At 41.5% G+C, this 18,695-nt stretch overlaps 1 protein-coding gene across 1 annotated transcript in view; it reads left to right on the plus strand.

Moving 5' to 3' along the window:
• The first annotated feature begins 6,386 nt into the window (after positions 1 to 6,386).
• LOC128572924 (zinc finger protein 678-like) overlaps positions 6,387 to 18,695 on the plus strand; it is a 44,294-nt gene continuing 31,985 nt past the window's right edge. The window contains exon 1 of the mRNA XM_053573081.1: positions 6,387 to 6,541. Coding sequence (XP_053429056.1) covers positions 6,539 to 6,541 — 3 coding nt within the window. The 5' untranslated portion in view covers positions 6,387 to 6,538. The remainder of the gene's footprint in view (positions 6,542 to 18,695) is intronic.

The raw sequence follows: 18,695 nt of genomic DNA on the forward strand, positions 1-18,695 counted from the left end.
CATACTTGTGAAAAAAATGTAGGGGGGAAACCAGTGCCCCTGTAGAGTGTTAATATATACAGGAGGGATTTAGGCTGAAAGGGATCTAAAGCCTTGCACTCCTAAGTTAGGAAAACAAAATCCAACTCCAATTTATTCTTATAAGGTACCTATTGTGATAGGGCTGAACGTAGGACCCAAACAAATAGAACCATTCTATCCAGAAAGGAGTGAGTCCACCCAGGAAGGAATGAGTCTGCCAATCCCCACCCTGCCAACTCCTATATTTCTACACTGCCTTAACCCACCTGCTGACTTCTTTTTCAAACTCAGCCCACTCACACCTGAGTGATCAAAGGCCACATTGCCCACACAAAATCTGAACTCTGCTTCCTTTTATTCATGTGTCAGAATAACCTTTCGTTTTCAGTCACAAACCTCTCAGAGTGTTACGATGGTTGGTCTTATGTGAAATAATACAAAAATTAGAAGGGAGGAGGTAGGGAGATCGGTGTGTTCCCACTTAAAGGATACAATGTAAGGGCATATGGCACATGTATGGGTGAGGGGCACATCTACAACAGGGACTTGACCACAAAACACAATGTCATCTGATCATTTCTACCCTCATATTCATGTGAAATTTACACAAAAAGTGGAGATGCAAACATAAAACAATTGACAAGTATATGCATTGGTTAAATAACTATTTGGGGGATAGCGTCTCACTCTATTGCCCCAGACTATGTCGTATAGGTTACAGCAACTTCCAACTCCTAGGCTCAAGCAGTCCTCCCACCTCAGGCCTCTCAAGTAGCTGGGAAGATTAATGTACTATCTGTGGGAGGAGATTTCTGAAACATTATACCAACTTCCCACTGGGGTAAAGATGTTTAAACATTCTTCTTCCTTAGAGAAGAAAGGCATGGGAATTTAGATCATTTTCTTGGAGAACAAAAAAATGATTAGAGAGAATGAATGGACCAGGGAGAAAAAAAGGATCTTATAAATGATTGTGTTAGGAATCTGTATAAATCTGAGAGGCAAAAATTATGTTGAGGGAAAAACCATCCTCCAATAATGGTTGAATATTTTATGTGTGCAGTTAACAAGGTAACAGGAAAGCAATACAGACCAACTGTTTTTGTTTTCGTAAGAAGATTTGCTTGTTACATAGGACATTTTATTTATTTTATTTATTTTTGAGAGTCTCAAGTTGTTGCCCTGGGTAGAGTGCCATGGAGTCATACCTCACAGTACCCTGAAAATCCTGGGCTTAAGCTATTCTCTTGCCTCAGCCTCCCAAGTAGCTGGGACTACAGGCACCTGACACAATGCCTGGGTATTTTTAGAGATGAATTCTCACTCTGGCTCAGGCTGGTCTTGAACTTGTGAACTCAGGCTATGCACCCGCCTCAGTTTTTCTATTTTTAATAGAGATTGGGTCTGGCCAGGCACGGTGGCTCAGGCCTATAATCCTAGCACTCTGGGAGGCCAAGGCTGGTGGATAGCTTGAGCTCATGAGTTTGAGACCAGCCTGTCCAAAATAGCAAGACCCCATCTCTCCTAAAAAATAGAAAAACTGAGGCAACAGGATCTCTTGAGCCCAAGAATTTGAGGTTGCTGTGAACTATGATGTCATGGCTCTCTACCCAGGGTGATAGCTTGAGACCGTGTCTCAAAAAAAAGAAAATAGAGACTAGGTCTTGCTCTTGCTTATGCTGCTCTCAAACCTATGAGCTCAAGCAATCCACCCACCTTGGCCTCCCAATAGTTAGGATTATAGGCATGATTCACCACGCCTGGCCCTAAGCTACAATTTCTTTAAGAATTACTTTTTTGCTCCCCAGCATCAACTTAGCAGGAACCAATTTGAGTTTAACCAATCTAAACTATTCTCCTCTGAGAATAAACCAATTTGAGTTTAACCAATCTAAACAATTCTCCTCTGACTACATGAGGATTACTTGAGACCAAGAGTTTGAAGGTACTATGAGCTATGATGCTAGGGCACTCTAAGGATGGCAACAAAGTGAGACTATGTCTCAAAACAAACAAACAAACAACTAAAAAAGCCCAGGGTTGGGCAGATATCTGTCATCCCAGCTACTCCCAAGGCTTAGACAACAGAATTGCTGAGCCCATGAGCCTGAAGTTTCTGTGAGCTATGGCACCATACCACTCTGGGTGGGGTTGGAGGGACAAAGTGAGAGTCTATTTCAAAAAACAAAAAAAGAAGTTAAAGTAGAGGAGCCCTGAGATTCACCTGGCTCCCACCCAGGTGCTAACATCCTGCCCACTTCTCTCTCTCTCTTTTTTTTTTTAACATAGTATGTCACCCTGGGTAGAGTGCTATGGCATCACAGCTCATAGCAACTTCCAACTCTTGGGCTTAAGGGATTCTCTTGCCTCAACCTCCCAAGTACGTGGGACTCCAGGTGCCCACCACAACACCTATTTTTTTGTTTCAGTTGTCATTGTTGGAGGCCCAGGCCAGGCTTGAAGCTGCCAGCCTTCGTGTACATGGCTGGCACCCTACCTACTGAGCTACAGGCACCACCAACCTGCCACCTGTCCTGGCTCCGCATCCCTGCTTAGCCAGCTCGGCCCCAAGGTCTCTTCTCCTTGGTGCTGGCCAGAGGCAGAGAAGAAGCTGGTGCTGTGCTCACCTGTGTTCAATTTGGAGACTCAAATTAGTAGGTTGGATTAATTAGTGAGGGTCACCAATCCCTGGAGGTTGTGGAAGTACTTATCACACTTCAGGTACCTCTCAGAAACCTAGATCTCACACCTACCATGCCCTGTCCAGTTACAGTAATCACATTGCTTATGTGGATATCCCATTCTTTTTCTTTGCAGATTTTGGCTAGGGATGAGTTTGAACCCTCCACCTCCTCTGGCATATGGGGCCTGCACCCTACTCCTTTGAGCCACAGGCGTCACCCCATATCCCATTCTTTGCAAAGTTATGTAATCAAGGTATTCAGGTACCTTCTTAAAAGTCCATTAATTTTTGTTCTGTGTATGATTTCTGGAAGATAGATAGCATCTACCAAGCAGTGTGTGAAGTGTGTGTCTACAGGTAGACCCTTTTCTACTGAACAGGCTAACTTAAGGGACTGCTTCCCATTTTTGCCCCCTCAAAAGACCAAGGTTCAGGCTCGGCGCCTGTGGCTCAAGCGGCTAAGGTGCCAGCCACATACACCTGAGCTCGTGGGTTCGAATTTAGCCCTGCCCTGCCAAACAAAATAGCCAGGTGTTATGGTGGGTGCCTGAAGGCAGGAGAATTGCTTGAGCCCAGGAGTTGGAGGTTGCTGTGAGCTATGATGCCACAGCACTCTACCCAGGGCCACGGCTTGAGGTTCTGTCTCAAAAACAAAAAAAAGACCAGAGTTCAGGCAAATTTTTAAAAATCTCAAACTTTAGGCTTGGTGCCTGTGGCTTAAACAGCTAAGGTGCCAGCCACATACACCTGAGCTGGTGGTTTCGAATCCAACCTGGCCTGCCAAACAATAATGACTGCTGCAACCAAAAAATAGCCTGGTGTTGTGGCGGGTGCCTGTAGTCCCAGCTACTTGGGAGGCGGAGGCAGGAGAATCGGTTGAGCCCAGGAGTTGGAGGTCGCTGTAAGCTGTGATGCCACAGCACTCTAACCAGGGCAACAACCGAGGCTCTGTATCAAAAAAAAAAAAAAATCTCAAACTTTAAAATAATTGTTGCTTTTCACAAGATGGTGCCAAAAGCAACGAAGGAAGCTCCCACCCCTCCCAAATCAAAGGCATTGAACACCAACAAAGCACTGCTAAAAAGCAACCACAGCCACACAAAAAAAGGATATTCATACATCACCAACATTTCGGCAGCTGATGGCTCTGTGGCTTCTCTGTGGGCAGTTCACATACCCCAGGAAGGGCTTCCCCAGGAGAAACAAGCTTGGCCACTGTGCATCATCAAGTTCTCCCTGACCATGGAATCTACCATGAAGAAGAGAGAAGACAACACACTGTGTTCATTGTGGATGTCAAAGCAACAAGGGCTAGATCAAACAGGTTGTGAAGAAGCTCTATGATATTGATGCGGCCAAGGTCAACACCCGGATCAGGCCTGATGGAGAAAAGAAAGCATATGTTCCACTGGCTGCTGATTATAATGCTTTGGATGGGTGGCACCTGTGGCTCAGTGAGTAGAGTGCCAGCCCCATATACCTGAGGTGGTGGGTTCAAACCCAGCACGGGCCAAAAACTGCAAAAAAAACAGACTGATAATGCTTTGGATGTCGCCCATCAAATTGGGATCATCTAAACCAAGTCCAATGCTGGGCTCAGTGTCTCACACCTGTAATCCTAGCATTCTGGAGAGCGGAGGTGGGTGGATTGCTTGAACTCATGGGTTGGAGACCAGCCTGAGCCACAGTGAGTCACCATCTCTAAAAAAAATAGCCAGGCATTGTGGCGAGGTGCCTGTAGTCCCAGCTACTTAGGAGATTGAGGCAAGAGGATCTCTTAAGCCTAAGGGGTTTATTTTACTATGAGCTGTGATGCCATGGCCCTCTGCTAAGGGTAACAAAGTGAGAATCTGTCTCAAAAAAGAAAAATAAATAAAAAAATAAAAATACGAAGTTTATCTGGCTAATTCTAAATACAGAGTGGATGTAAAGTTCATGTGCAATATAAATAGTAAAGTATTTTAATTAAAATTGAAATTATGAAGTTTCAAGTTTATTAATTCATTTAATTTTTTTGGAGATAGAGTCTTACTTTGTCACACTCAGTAGTGTGCTGTGGTGTCACAGCTCACAGGAACATCAATCTCTTGGAATCAAGAGATTCTCCTGCCTCAGCCTCCCCAGTAACTGGGACTACAGGTGCCCACCACACCACCAAGCTATTTTGTTGTTTGTTTTGTTTAGCAGGCCCTGGCCTGGTGTATGTGGCAGGCGCCCTAACCACTGATCTAGGGATGCCTAGCCTGCCCTGAAATTTTAAGTTTAAATAGTAAACTATTGTAAATTGCACAAGAACTTTGTGTCCACTCTATATAACTTTTCACCATAAAATATATATAAATAATTGTTAATGTGTTGTTTCCATGAGTGGAAAACATGTATTTACTTTGTGTTTATATAGAAACACATATGTAGAGTTGAAAGTTGCTGTGAGCTGTGTGACACCACGGCACTCTACCGAGGCGATAAAGTGAGACTCTGTCTCTACAAAAAAAAAAAAAAAAAGTGAAAAAGGGCGGTGCCTGTGGCTAAAAGAGTAGGGCACTGGCCCCATATGCCAGAAGTGGTGAGTTCAAACCCAGCCCTGGCCAAAAACTGCAAAAAAAAAAAAAAAAAAAAAGAAAGAAACATATGTGTGTGTGTATGTATATATAACTGAAATTAATAGAAGGATATAATTAATATTCAGCATTAAATACAAATATCCCTCTGGCAGAGCTGCATGCCAGAGAAGGCACAAAGGCCTGTGTAAAAAGAGCTACCGAGTTTGTTAGGAAAAGTCCACGTTGTAGCTCAACCCTTCCCCCAAGAGCTGTACCACATAGTCCTTTGTATTGCCTGTTAGTTGGGAGCTTAAACACCACCTCCTGCATGAAGCCTCCTGCAATGCCAGTGCCCTGGACATGACAGATAATTTCACCCTTCTCTGAATTGCTATAGATAGCCTTTGCTTTAACTCCCAATGGCGTTCATCTGTTTACAAGGTTACTGAGTTCTATATGTGCATTTTTTTACGTAGACATCATGATGTATATTTAAAACACCTTCAAAGCAGAGTCAAACTCCTACTACTTAAGTAATAGGTGCCCAAGCCTCACACAGATTAAACACTCAGTAAATAGAGTTTCATTCCTTTTATCAAAATTTGTTAAACAGTTACTGTATGGCATGCATGGTGGCCCTGGAATATGGAGATGAAGAAAGTCATGATCCCTGCCCTTAATTTATTAATTAATTTATTATTATTTTTGAGACAGAGCCTCAAGCTGTCACCTTAGGTAGAGTGAAGTGGCATCACAGCTCATAGCAACCTCCAACTCCTGGGCTTAAGGTATTCTCTCTTTTTTTTTGTTTTGCTGTTTTTGTCTGGGGCTGGGTTTGAACCCACCATCTCCAGCATAGGGAGCCGGTGCCGAACCCCTTGAGACACAGGCGCCGCTCATTTAAGTTATTCTCTTGCCTCATCCTCCCAAGTAGCTGAGACTACAGCCTGCTCTTAATTAAAAAAAATAAAAATAAAAAAAGTACTGTGTGGAAGAAACTGTTTGCATTCCGGCCTTGCATTCCTGTTGCTCAAGGTCAGAGAGGTGGGCTCTTAGGCCCTATCCAATCAGGGATGGTCCAATATAAACTGTCCAATCAGGTGCACAGCCAGAAAGAAGAAGGCGGCGGGGGATTTTGAGCAGTGTTTGCCTTTTGAGTTGGGCGATGAGCTGGGTCCTCCTCTTCAGCTGTTCCATCCCAAATGTCTGTGCAGCAGGCTCTGTCACCCTGTGACCTGCAGGTACTGGGAGATCTGTAGGGAGGACACCGGGACATCCCCGGAGCTGGGAAATGGTGAGTATAGGAGACTGGGTGTCCTGAGAGGGGGAGGGGCGTGGTTGGAGCCAGCAGTGGCTGTGGCGGGACCTGACAGTTTCACTTCAGTTTTAGAGTTTTCAGAATAAAGTTTTCCACTGGCACCCCTTGGCCCACGAAGCCCACTTGGCAAAAGGTGGAGTGGGGCAGGGAGTTGGGACCCTGTTGCTCCAAGTGTTTCCGAAGCTGTTACTCGCATCACAGCCCAGAGCTCTCTGAGCAGCTGTGTGCCTGCAGCGCCCAGCATCCCTTCCTCGTGGTGACGTTAGAAGGGTCCTCAGGGAAGAATCCCAACTGAGTGTGTGGGGCTTGTCATGGGAGGGGCTGTGGTCTGTGGGGCCCTCAGCCCCTCCATTCTTTTGTTAAATAAACTGCGGTCCCCAGTCGGTGGCTCACTTTGTTGCGGAACCGGAAGTGGCTCGCTTGCCTGTCGTTGTAGTTAAATACGGGGACAGGGAGTTGATGGGTAAAAAGAGTTTATTATGGGCAGGCTAGCAATTCCCAAGAACAGCGAGAGTAATTTTTTAAATGCTGTTTTGTCTATGTAACCAATTTTAATAATTTATATAGGGAATAATTTTATAAGTATACTAGAAACATATGTGATTAGCAACATGAAGGCAAGTTAAATACATTTAGCAATTAAAACACTAATCAAAAATCATCAATAAAACATCATTAAACATCACATGCTATTAACTTGTTCTATAGTGCTTCATTACTTCCTTGGGTTTTTTTTCAAGATTATTATCTTTATTCCCTATTTCTCCTTTGGCCTGTTTGACTTACTCTTCCTATGTTTTAAAGTGAATTCTCACTTCAGAAATAGCTAAGAAACGTTGTAAGGTTGTCTCTGTCTTCCACATTCTCTACTTTTATTTTATTTTCCCATCTATGAAGTTGATTTAAAATGTAAATAATTGTTTTTTTTTTGTTTGTTTGTTTTGAGACAGAGTCTCAAGCAGTGGTCCTTAATAGAGCGTTGGCGTCACAGCTCACAGCAACCTCAAACTCTTGGCTTAAGCGATTCGCTTGCCTCAGCCTCCCAAGTAGCTGGGACTACAGGCGCCTGCCACAACGCCTGGCTGTTTTTTGGTTGTGGCTGCATTGTTGTTCGGCAGGTCCAGGCTGGATTCAAACCTGCTAGCTCCGGTGTATGTGGCTGGCACACCCTAGCTGCTGAGCTAAGTCCCCTAAATAATTTTAAATAATTTTAAATTTGTTATGGTTAGTTAAATTGGCATGCAGGCTGTACTGGTTAATTTTGTTTTTGAAATTTGTGAAACAAGGCTGGGGACGGTGTCACAGACATATAATTCTAGCACTCAGGGAGGCAAGGCAGGTGGATTGCCTGAGCTTATGAGTTTGAAACCAGCCTGAGCCAGAGCAAGACCTGGTCTCTAAAAATAAAAAAAGGAAAAAGAAAAATCTAGGTGTTGTAGCCAGCACCTGTAGTCCCAACTACTTGGGAATCTGAGGCAAGAGAATCGCTTAAGCCAAGCATTTGAGGTTGCTGTGAGCTATGACGCCAGAGTACTCTAAGGACGGTGACAAAGTGAGACTCTGTCTAAAAAAAAAGAAAGAAAAATTTGTGAAACAGCAGGTACATATAAATGGTATACATATTAAGAAGCTTATAATACATACCATAAGAATAAGTATACAGGTATGGAGTTAGGTAATGTTGGGTAATTATGACAATAGTTTAGATAGGAGGTGTTGGATATTCTTTAAAATCTTGCTTGTTGTTTTATTTGGACTATGTCTTTTATACATCTTAACTTGTTTTTTATAAGTTGGGGACTGTTAGATAAATTGACGCAGTACATAGATTTTAAAGTTTTTACATCTATAATTGTGTTTTAATAATCAATAATGGTTGCTTGATTTTTTTAGTATAGCTTCTCATACTTGTTTTAATTCAATGCTCAGAGTGTTTATGGCTTGAGAAATTGTATTAAGGGTCTTGACGATGGCAGAGACCAATGGACTGATTTTCAGATCGAATCCAATAGCTATTGTTGGTATGACAAAAATGGCTAACGTGGTGTATTTAGCAGGGCTAAAAAGGTGTAGCCAACTATTATAGTTTTCAGGGAGGTCAATATTTTAAGTTACTTTAGACCTATTGGACTTAAAGTTTTGTACCCAGGATAGAATAGGGGTGAATCTTAGCAAACAAAGTTTCCCTGTGTTGTAGCAGGGATAGATGAAAAAGCCTGGGTGCAATATAATATGAACTGTCTTCTCTTCAAGGTAGGTTGGTGTGTCTATTGGCATAAGGTAGAAAGGCGGTTAAGTTACATTTAAGTAAGGAATTATTCAGGTTAGTGTATCAGAATGGGCACCTTTTAAGCTTGATATATTTATGACTAATAGTTCCAGTTGTATAGCAAATATATCTTTCTTTCTTGACAGTAGTGGTTGTGTTTCTTTTTAGAGACAGAGTCTAACTTTATCACCCTCAGTGACATCACAGCTCACAGCAACCTCCAACTCCTGGGTTTAGGCGATTCTCTTGCCTCAGCCTCCCGAGTAGCTGGGACTACAGGTGCCTGCCACAATGCCCGGCTATTTTTTTGTTGCAGTTTGTCCAGGGCTGGGTTTGAACCCACCACCCTTGGTACGTGTGGCCGGTGTCCAACTCACTGAGCCACAGGCGCCGCTCAGTAGTGGTTGTTTTTTAACTTATATCTGAGTATGCGATAATGTTTTGGATATATGGGAAAAGTGTGAAATCTCTGATAAGTTTTAGTGGGTGCACATCTTCATTAGCCATGAAGTAAATACCCGTTCTACATAAGTACTTCTAGTAAGACAGAAATCAGACATAGTTATGACATTTTAGGCTAAAGACGTCTATGCATTTTTATTTCATCAAAATGAGGCAAGGCACTGGGGTGAGCACACAGCCGTGGAAGAGGAACATGGCTGGGGATTGTATCTCTTCAATCGAACGTGGTGTTTCCTCCAATCTAATTTTTGTCGGCTGTAGCTGCTTCTGTAGTGAGATACAGCTTGAGTTGGATGTGGTGGGCCCAGGATTCTAGTACTGCAAGTTTCACTGCTGTGGTGTCCTCAGCAGAACATCTTCTGGACTAGTCTACTTTCTTTTCAGCTGTTTCTCTCAGGCCCATCTTTCCAGGTTTTGAGCTGGTCTTAGTTACCAGGATAAAGGGGACATACATTTTCTGCAGGGGTGGACTGGGGTCTGGGAAGAGAAAACCTGAGAATAAGGAATAATACTCACTGCTTTGTCATACATACTTTCCTAGTTTAAGATTATATTCTGCTTGCCCTGACATTTGAATTGAGACTGCCTAGAAGGGTTTCTTATGAACAACTTTGTGAGGATTTAATTTGACCCTGTTTCTAGGGGCTACCTTTATTCACTGTAATTGAAGGGGAATACCTGGTTTTCATGTAAATGGATCTCCTGGCATTGTTTGGGCATATTTATTTAGTGTATGATTTATTTTCTTTTTTCCTTTTCCTGATGATTGAGTTCTCCAGGCTGCATGCAATTTCTAGTGAATTTTCAAAAATTTGCATACCTGCTGTGTAAATTCTGCCATAAAAGATGGACCGTTATTACTTTGATGGCTTCTGGGGGCTCATAATGGAGTGAAGGAGCTAAGGAAATTTCACCCCCAAATATGACTTCTTTGTGTAAAGAATATTTTGAATTAAAGGCCATTCATGATCAGAAAGCATTGAAAGAGGCTTTTCCTCTATCTGCATAAAACCTGAGTCACTTGATTGGGAATCCAAAGGGGTTGCTGACCTTCTTATTACATGCTAATAGATCTGTACCCAAGGTCATTTGAAGTACAATATCTGTCTCTCACATTAATCTAGAAATAATCAATCTGTTTTCACCCTTTTACACATTACTCCTTGGAACCAGTTACTGCACCTGTATTTTCCACTTACTCCTCCCTCCCTTCTAAGGAGCATCTATAAAGATCTCTGACCATCACTGAGACCTTGGGTAATGGTTCTTTTGGTTGCCCCCTCCATGCGCATGGTATTTGGAAATAAAACTTTGTTTCAATAATCTATCCCAATTGTGAGATGATCTTTCAGCGAACCAACCAAAGGGAAAAGGGCAGATTTCACCTTGATCCATACAGTAGTGTAATGTTTTTCAGAGGGACCTTTATTACTTCTGTAGTTTTCTTTGTTTTCGTGGGGCAAGCTTTTACTTATCTGGAAAAAGTATCCCTTAATACTAGTAAATATTTCATACTTTTGGATGCGGGTATTTGAAGTCTATCAGCTAGTTTTCTTTTTATTTCATTTCTTTTTTTTTTTTTGAGAGAGAGCCTCAAGTTTTCACCCTGTGTAGAATGCTCTAACATCATAGCTCACAGCAATCCTCAACTCCTGGGTTTAAGCAATTCTTTTGCCTCATCCCCCCAAGTATCTGGGACTGCAGCCGCCTGCCACAACACCCAGCTATTTTTTGGTTGTAGTTGTCATTGTATTGTTGTTTGCCAGGCCCGGGCTGGATTCGAACCCACCAGTCTCCGTGTATGTAGCTTGGTGCCTTAGCCACTTCAGCTATAGCCGCCGAGCCTATCAGCTAGTTTCAAATAGTATTATCTTCTGGTACGGTTGGAGTGGGTTTTTAGATCTGTTGTCTGTTTGAGGGTTGTTTCTTGTAAAAGCAAACACTGAGTATTTATTTTTTTTTATTATCTGGGTGAGTTCCCTGTTTCTACCTTATGGCAGAGGGAACTCAATTTAGGCTTTTTTGCAGAAATGCGTCGTGTCATAAAGTCATTTACTTACCTGATCTGTTAGACTTCTGGGTAACATGATCTGTCCTTGGCTGTTGATGAGTCAACTATTTTTTTTTCTTTCTTTTTTTTTTTTTTTTTTATTGTTGGGGATTCATTGAGGGTACAATAAGGCAGGTTTCACTGATTACAATTGTTAGGTAAAGTCCCTCTTGCAATCATGTCTTGCCCCCATAAAGTGTGACACACACCAAGGCCCCAGCCCCTTCCACCCTTCCCGTTCCCCCCCCATAACCATAAATGTCATTAATTGTCCTCATATCAAAATTGAGTACATAGGATTCATGCTTCTCCATTCTTGTGATGCTTTACTAAGAATAATGTCTTCCACGTCCATCCAGGTTAATACGAAGGATGTAAAGTCTCCATTTTTTTTAATGGATGAATAGTATTCCATGGTATACATATACCACAGCTTGTTAATCCATTCCTGGGTTGGTGGGCATTTAGGCTGTTTCCACATTTTGGCGATTGTAAATTGAGCTGCAATAAACAGTCTAGTACAAGTGTCCTTATGATAAAAGGATTTTTTTCCTTCTGGGTAGATGCCCAGTAATGGGATTGCAGGATCAAATGGGAGGTCGAGCTTGAGTGCTTTGAAGTTTCTCCATACTTCCTTCCAGAAAGGTTGTACTAGTTTGCAGTCCCACCAGCAGTGTCAAAGTGTTCCCTTCTCTCCACATCCACGCCAGCATCTGCAGTTTTGAGATTTTGTGATGTGGGCCATTCTCACTGGGGTTAGATGATATCTCAGGGTTGTTTTGATATGCATTTCTCTAATATATAGAGATGATGAACATTTTTTCATGTGTTTGTTAGCCATTCATCTGTCATCTTTAGAGAAAGTTCTATTCATGTCTCTTGCCCATTGATATATGGGATTGTTGGCTTTTTTCATGTGGATTAATTTGAGTTCTCTATCGATCCTAGTTATCAAGCTTTTGTCTGATTGAAAATATGCAAATATCCTTTCCCATTGTGTAGGTTGTCTCTTTGCTTTGGTTATTGTCTCCTTAGCTGTACAGAAGCTTTTCAGTTTAATGAAGTCCCATTTGTTTATTTTTGTTGTTGTTGCAATTGCCATGGCAGTCTTCTTCATGAAGTCTTTCCCCAGGCCAATATCTTCCAGTGTTTTTCCTATGCTTTCTTGGAGGATTTTTATTGTTTCATGCCTTAAATTTAAGTCCTTTATCCATCTTGAATCAATTTTTGTGAGTGGGGAAAGGTGTGGGTCCAGTTTCAGTATTTTACATGTAGACATCTAGTTCTCCCAACACCATTTATTGAATAGGGAGTCTTTCCCCCAAGGTATGTTCTTATTTGGTTTATCAAAGATTACGTGCTTGTAACATGTTAGTTTCATTTCTTGGTTTTCAATTCGATTCCAGGTGTCTATGTCTCTGTTTTTCTGCCAGTACCATGCTGTCTTGAGCACTATGGCTTTGTAGTACACACTAAAATCTAGTATGCTGATGACCCCAGCTTTATTTTTGTTACAGAGAACTGCCTTAGCTTTACGGGGTTTTTCCGGTTCCATACAAAATGCAGGATCATTTTTTCCAAATCTTGAAAGTACGATGTTGGTATTTTGATAGGAATGGCATTGAATAGGTAGATTGCTTTCGGAACTATAGACATTTTAACAATGTTGATTCTTCCTATCCATGAGCATGGTATGTTCTTCCATTTGTTAATATCCTCTGCTATTTCCTTTCTGAGGATTTCATAGTTTTCTTTATAGAGGTCCTTCACCTCCTTCGTTAGGTATATTCCTAGGTATTTCATTTTCTTTGACACTATGGTGAAGGGAGCTGTGTCCTTAATTAGCTTCTCATCTTGACTGTTATTGGTGTATACAAAGGCTACTGACTTGTGGACATTGATTTTATATCCTGAAACATTACTGCATTTTTTGATGATTTCTAGGAGTCTTGTGGTTGAGTCTTTGGGGTTCTCTCAGTATAAGATCATGTCGTCAGCAAAGAGGGAGAGTTTGACCTCCTCTGCTCCCATTTGGATTCCCTTTATTTCCTTGTCTTGCCTAATTGTATTGGCTAGAACTTCCAGCACTATGTTGAATAGTAAAGGTGACAGAGGACAACCTTGTCTGGTTCCAGTTCTAAGAGGAAAAGCTCTCAGTTTTCCTCCATTCAGTAAAATATTGGCTGTGGGTTTGTCATAGATAGCTTCAAACAGTTTTAGAAATGTGCCACCTATGCCTATACTCTTCAGTGTTCTAATTAGAAAAGGATGCTGGATTTTATCAAATGCTTTTTCTGCATCTCTTGAGAGGATCATGTGATCTTTATTTTTGCCTCTGTTAATATGGTGGATAACGTTTATGGACTGCGTATGTTAAACCAGCCTTGCATCCCTGGGATGAAGCCTACTTGATCATGATGAATTACTTTTTTGATGATAAGCTGTAATCTATTGGCTAGGATTTTGTTGAGAATTTTTGCATCTATATTCATGAGTGAGATTGGTCTGAAATTCTCCTTTTTGTTTGGGTCTTTTCCTGGTTTTGGTATCAGGGTGATGTTTGCTTCATAGAATGTGTTGGGGAAGATTCCTTCTTCCTCAATTTTTTGGAATAATTTCTGCAGTACAGGAATAAGCTCTTCCTTGAAGGTTTGATAGAATTCTGGTGTGAAGCCACCTGGACCCGGGCATTTTTTGGTTGGAAGATTTTTTATTGTTTCTTTGATCTCAGTGCTTGAAATTGGTCTGTTCAGGAGCTCTATTTCTTCCTGGCTGAGTCTAGGGAGAGGGTGTGATTCCAAGTATTGATCCATTTCTTTCACATTGTCAAATTTCTGGGCATAGAGTTTCTGGTAGTATTCAGAGATGATCTCTTATATCTCTGTGGGATCAGTTGTTATTTCCCCTTTATCATTTCTGATTGAGGTTACTAGAGATTTTACTTTTCTATTCCTCGTTAGTCTGGCCAATGGTTTATCTATTTTATTTATTTTTTCAAAAAACCAACTCCTTGTTTCATTAATTTTCTGAATGATTCTTTTGTTTTCAATTTCATTGATCTCTGATTTGATTTTGGATATTTCTTTTCTTTTACTGAGTTTAGGCTTAGATTGTTCTTCTTTTTCCAATTCCATAAGATCTCTTGTGAGATTGTTGATGTGCTCTCTTTCTGTTTTTCAAATGTAGGCATCTAAAGCGATGAATTTTCCTCTCAAAACTGCTTTTGCCAACTTGGGAGGCTGAGGCAAGAGAATCGCGTAAGCCCAAGAATTAGAGGTTGTTGTGAGCCTTATGATGCCACGGCACTCTACCAAGGGCGGTACAGTGAGACTCTGTCTCTACAAAAAAAAAAAAAAAAACTGCTTTTGCAGTATCCCACAGGTTTTGGTAGCTTGTGTCTTCATTGTTGTTATGCTCAAGGAAGTTAGTGATTGCCTGTTTTATTTCTTCCTGCACCCATCTGTTATTCAACAGAAGATTGTTTAATTATCATGCCTTTGGGTGGGGTCGAGCATTTTTTTAGAGTTGAGTTCCACCTTTAGTGCCTTATGGTCTGAGAAGATACAAGGTAAAATTTCAATTCTTTTGATTCTGTTGATATTTGTTTTGTGTCCCAGGATATGATCCATTTTGGAGAATGTTCCATGGGGTGATGAGAAGAATGTATATTCTTTATCTTTGGGATGGAGTGTTCTATATGCGTCTATCAAGCACAGTTATTCTAGGGTCTCATTTAAATCTCTTTTATCCTTGTTTAATTTCTGTTTAGAGGATCTGTCCAGCTCTGTAAGAGGAGTGTTAAGGTCCCCTGTTATTATGGTATTATCAGATATCATATTGCTCAGACTGAGTAAGGTCTGTTTCAAGAATCTGGGAGCATTTAAATTGTGTGCATAAATATTTAGAATTGAAATGTCTTCTTGTTGTATTTTTCCCTTGACCAATATAAAGTGACCATCTTTGTCTTTTTTGACTTTAGTTGCTTTAAATCCACATGTATCTGAAAACAAGATTGCAACTCCTCTTTTCTTCTGAATTCCATTTGCCTGAAAAATTGTCTTCCAACCCTTGACTCGGAGCTTTAATTTGTCTTTTGAAGCCAGGTGTGTTTCTTGCAGACAGCAAATGGATGGCTTGTGTTTTTTAATCCAGTCAACCAATCTATGTCTCTTCAGTGGGGAATTCAAGCCATTAACATTTATCGAGATAATTGATAAGTGTGGTAGTATTCTATTCGTCTTATTTGGTGAGAGTCCATTGCTTAGTTTTATCTTTTGCATCAGTGTGGAGGTTAGGTTCTGTCCTTTAATTTCTGAGTTCTTACTTCACTGCTGATCCATTGTGGTGGTCAGTGTGCAGAACAGGTTGAAGTACTTCCTGTAGAGCTGGTCTTGTTGTGGCGAATTTCCTCAATGTTTGTATATCCGTAAATGATTTGATTTCTCCATCAATTTTGAAGCTTAGCTTAGCAGGGTACAGAATTCTGGGCTGGAAATTGTTCTGTTTAAGTAGATTAAAGGTAGATGACCATTGTCTTCTTGTTTGGAAAGTTTCATTAGAGAAGTCTGCGGTCACTCTGATGGATTTGCCCCTGTAGGTCAACTGGCGCTTACTCCTGGCAGCTTGCAGAATCTTTTCTTTTGTCTTGACTTTGGACATGTTCATCACAATGTGTCTTGGAGAAGCTCGGTTAGAGTTGAGGCGACCTGGGGTCCGATATCCCTCTGAAAGCAGTGTGTCAGAATCTTTGGTGATATTTGGGAAATTTTCTTTTATAATATTCTCTAGTATGGCTTCCATTCCTCTGGGGCATTCTTCTTCCTCTTCTGGAATTCCTATAACTCGTATGTTGGAACGCTTCATAAAGTCCCATAATTCTGACAGTGAACGTTCTGCTTTCTCTCTCTTCTTTTCTGCCTCTTTTACTATCTGAGTTATCTCAAAAACTTTGTCTTCTACCTCCTAAATTCTTTCTTCTGCATGGTCTAACCTGTTGCTGATACTTTCCATTGCATCTTTAAGTTCCCTAATTTACTGTTTCAGTTCCTTCAGCTCTGCTCTATACTTTTTATATTCTTCATATCGTTCATCTCTTATTTGATTCTGCTTTTGGATTTCCTTTTGGTTATTTTCCACTTTATTAGCAGTTTCCTTCATTGTTTCCATCATTTCTTTCATTGTTTTCAACATGTGTATTCTAAATTCCCTTTCTGTCATTCCTAACATTTCTGTATAGGTGGAATCCTCTGCAGTAGCTACCTCATGGTCCCTTGGCGAGCTTATTCTGGACTGGTTCTTCATGTTCCCTGGAGTTTTCTGATGATTCTTCCTCATGAGTGATTTCTTTTATCTGTTTCCTTGCCCTAATTTTCCTTTCAGTTCGTCTTGCTCTTTAAGTTCTCGTTCCTGTGGAATAAGGGTTACAGTACCAGAAGGGTGAGAAGGTTGAAGAGCAAAAAATGGATGAAAGAAAGAAGGACCGAGTGATAAGAAAAAAAAAAAGAAAAATAGAGAAAGGAGAGGGGTTGGGTAAAAGGAATATTGACAAAAAGAAGAGAGGCACAGAAAGAGGGAGACAGAGCAATAGAGGTGTACAGTAGGGTACTTTGATACAACCTTAAAAAAAAAAAACCACCTTCTGTGGGTGCCCAGTTGGGTGGTTCCCTTGAGGTCAGCAGCTGTTTGCTAACCTGATCAGACACAGTACTCCACCTCCACCAAGTAGAGAGGAAAGACAAAAATGCTATAAATCAAACCAAAACAAGCAAACAGAAAACTTTACGGGATAAAATTGGGTGGAAAACCAAATAATAGTGGTAGAAACACTAACAAAAATGAAGTTCTAATTATTGAAATAGGCAGCAATGGGAAATTATAATTAAACTAGAAAAATTGAGAAAGAAAAAGGATCTGTATGGAAAGGTTGAACTTAAAAAACAAAACAACAATCAACATCATCAAAATAAACAAATAAACAACCAAACCAAAAAAAAAAAAAAAAAACAACCAAAAACAAAGCAGTATGTATATGTCATTGAATATTGTCTGGGCAACACGTGGTCTTCTGGGGTATGAGATGTTAATCACAGTTCTGATATGACTGGAGGCTGCTAGTTTCTCAAACCCCAGCAGATAGACACCCTAAATGTCTCTTCAGCCCACTTAAAAGGCTCTTTGAACTTGTTCACTTGCTGAGCAGAAGCTTTCCCAGGGAAGTGCTTGTCGCTGGAATCACTGCTGAAGTGGCTATCCACTTACCCTGTGTGCCAAAACTCGTCTCCCTCTGCCCCCGAGGGTTAGGGCTGCAAGGCGGCTCAGACCCCACCCTTAGGCTACTTGGTCGCTGGGTTACCAGCTCCCACCTAATTCTAGTTCTGCGACCCTGAGGGCGGAGCTTGCCCGGGCAGATAGCTCACAATGGCTGCCTGTGACCCAGAGCCAAACACTATTAGCTCCGTCTGGCTCAGCGGCTCAGACTGGGGCCCCAGACAAAGGCCAAAGTTCTCCGCACTCCTGCTCAGGCTCTCCCCAAGGCAGTTCAGCTGAGTGCCAAGTCCAAAGACACCAAAACAGTTCACCGGTAAGGTCTTTCTGGTTTGCAGTCTCACTGCTACTGAACTTACAGTTGCCGGCGGGTTTAGATGGATTGAACACACGCAACCACTTGCCGGTTTTCTAGTGTTTTAGTCCTCCTCTTGGGGTCCAGAAGTCTCTCACTGACTCCCTGTATCCTCGCAGGGGTGATGATAGGCAGATCCCACCAGCCAGAGATGCCTGGAGTCCTATCTCCCCAGACTCACGGTGCCCAGATGCAAGGAAGCTGTTACTCGGCTGCCATCTTGCTCCGCCTCCTCTCTGCCTTATTTTCGAGTCAACTATTTTTTTATCAGAGAATTATTCTGTTTTCTTTTTTATTTCTTTTCTTATAGGTGGGATTGAAAGGTTTAGAGGCAGCCTTAAGGGAGCCATTACTCTGGGTCTTGCTGCTTGCTTTGCTGCAGTGTCACCCTCTTGGTTTCTGTTGGCACAGCATTAAGTCTTTTCTGGTGTCCTGGGCAGTGCATGACTGCCACCTTGCGGGAAGACAATATAGCTTCTGATAGTTGTAAAAGAGTTCTGAACTGGTGTTTTGTTTGTTTGTTTGTTTGTTTTGTTTTGTTTTCTTTCAGACAGGGTCTCACTATGTCACCCTTGGTAGGGTGCTATGACATCACAGCTCACAGCTACCTCAAGCTCTTGGGCATAAACGATTCTCTTGCCTCATTGTCTCAAGTAGTTGGAGTGCAGGTGCCCACCATAACTCTTGAGCTTAAGAAATTCTCTTGCTTCAGCCTCCCAAGTATCTGGGT

The sequence above is a fragment of the Nycticebus coucang genome, chromosome 20 (genome assembly GCF_027406575.1).
Source record: "Nycticebus coucang isolate mNycCou1 chromosome 20, mNycCou1.pri, whole genome shotgun sequence".
NCBI classification, from domain to species: Eukaryota; Metazoa; Chordata; class Mammalia; order Primates; family Lorisidae; genus Nycticebus; species Nycticebus coucang.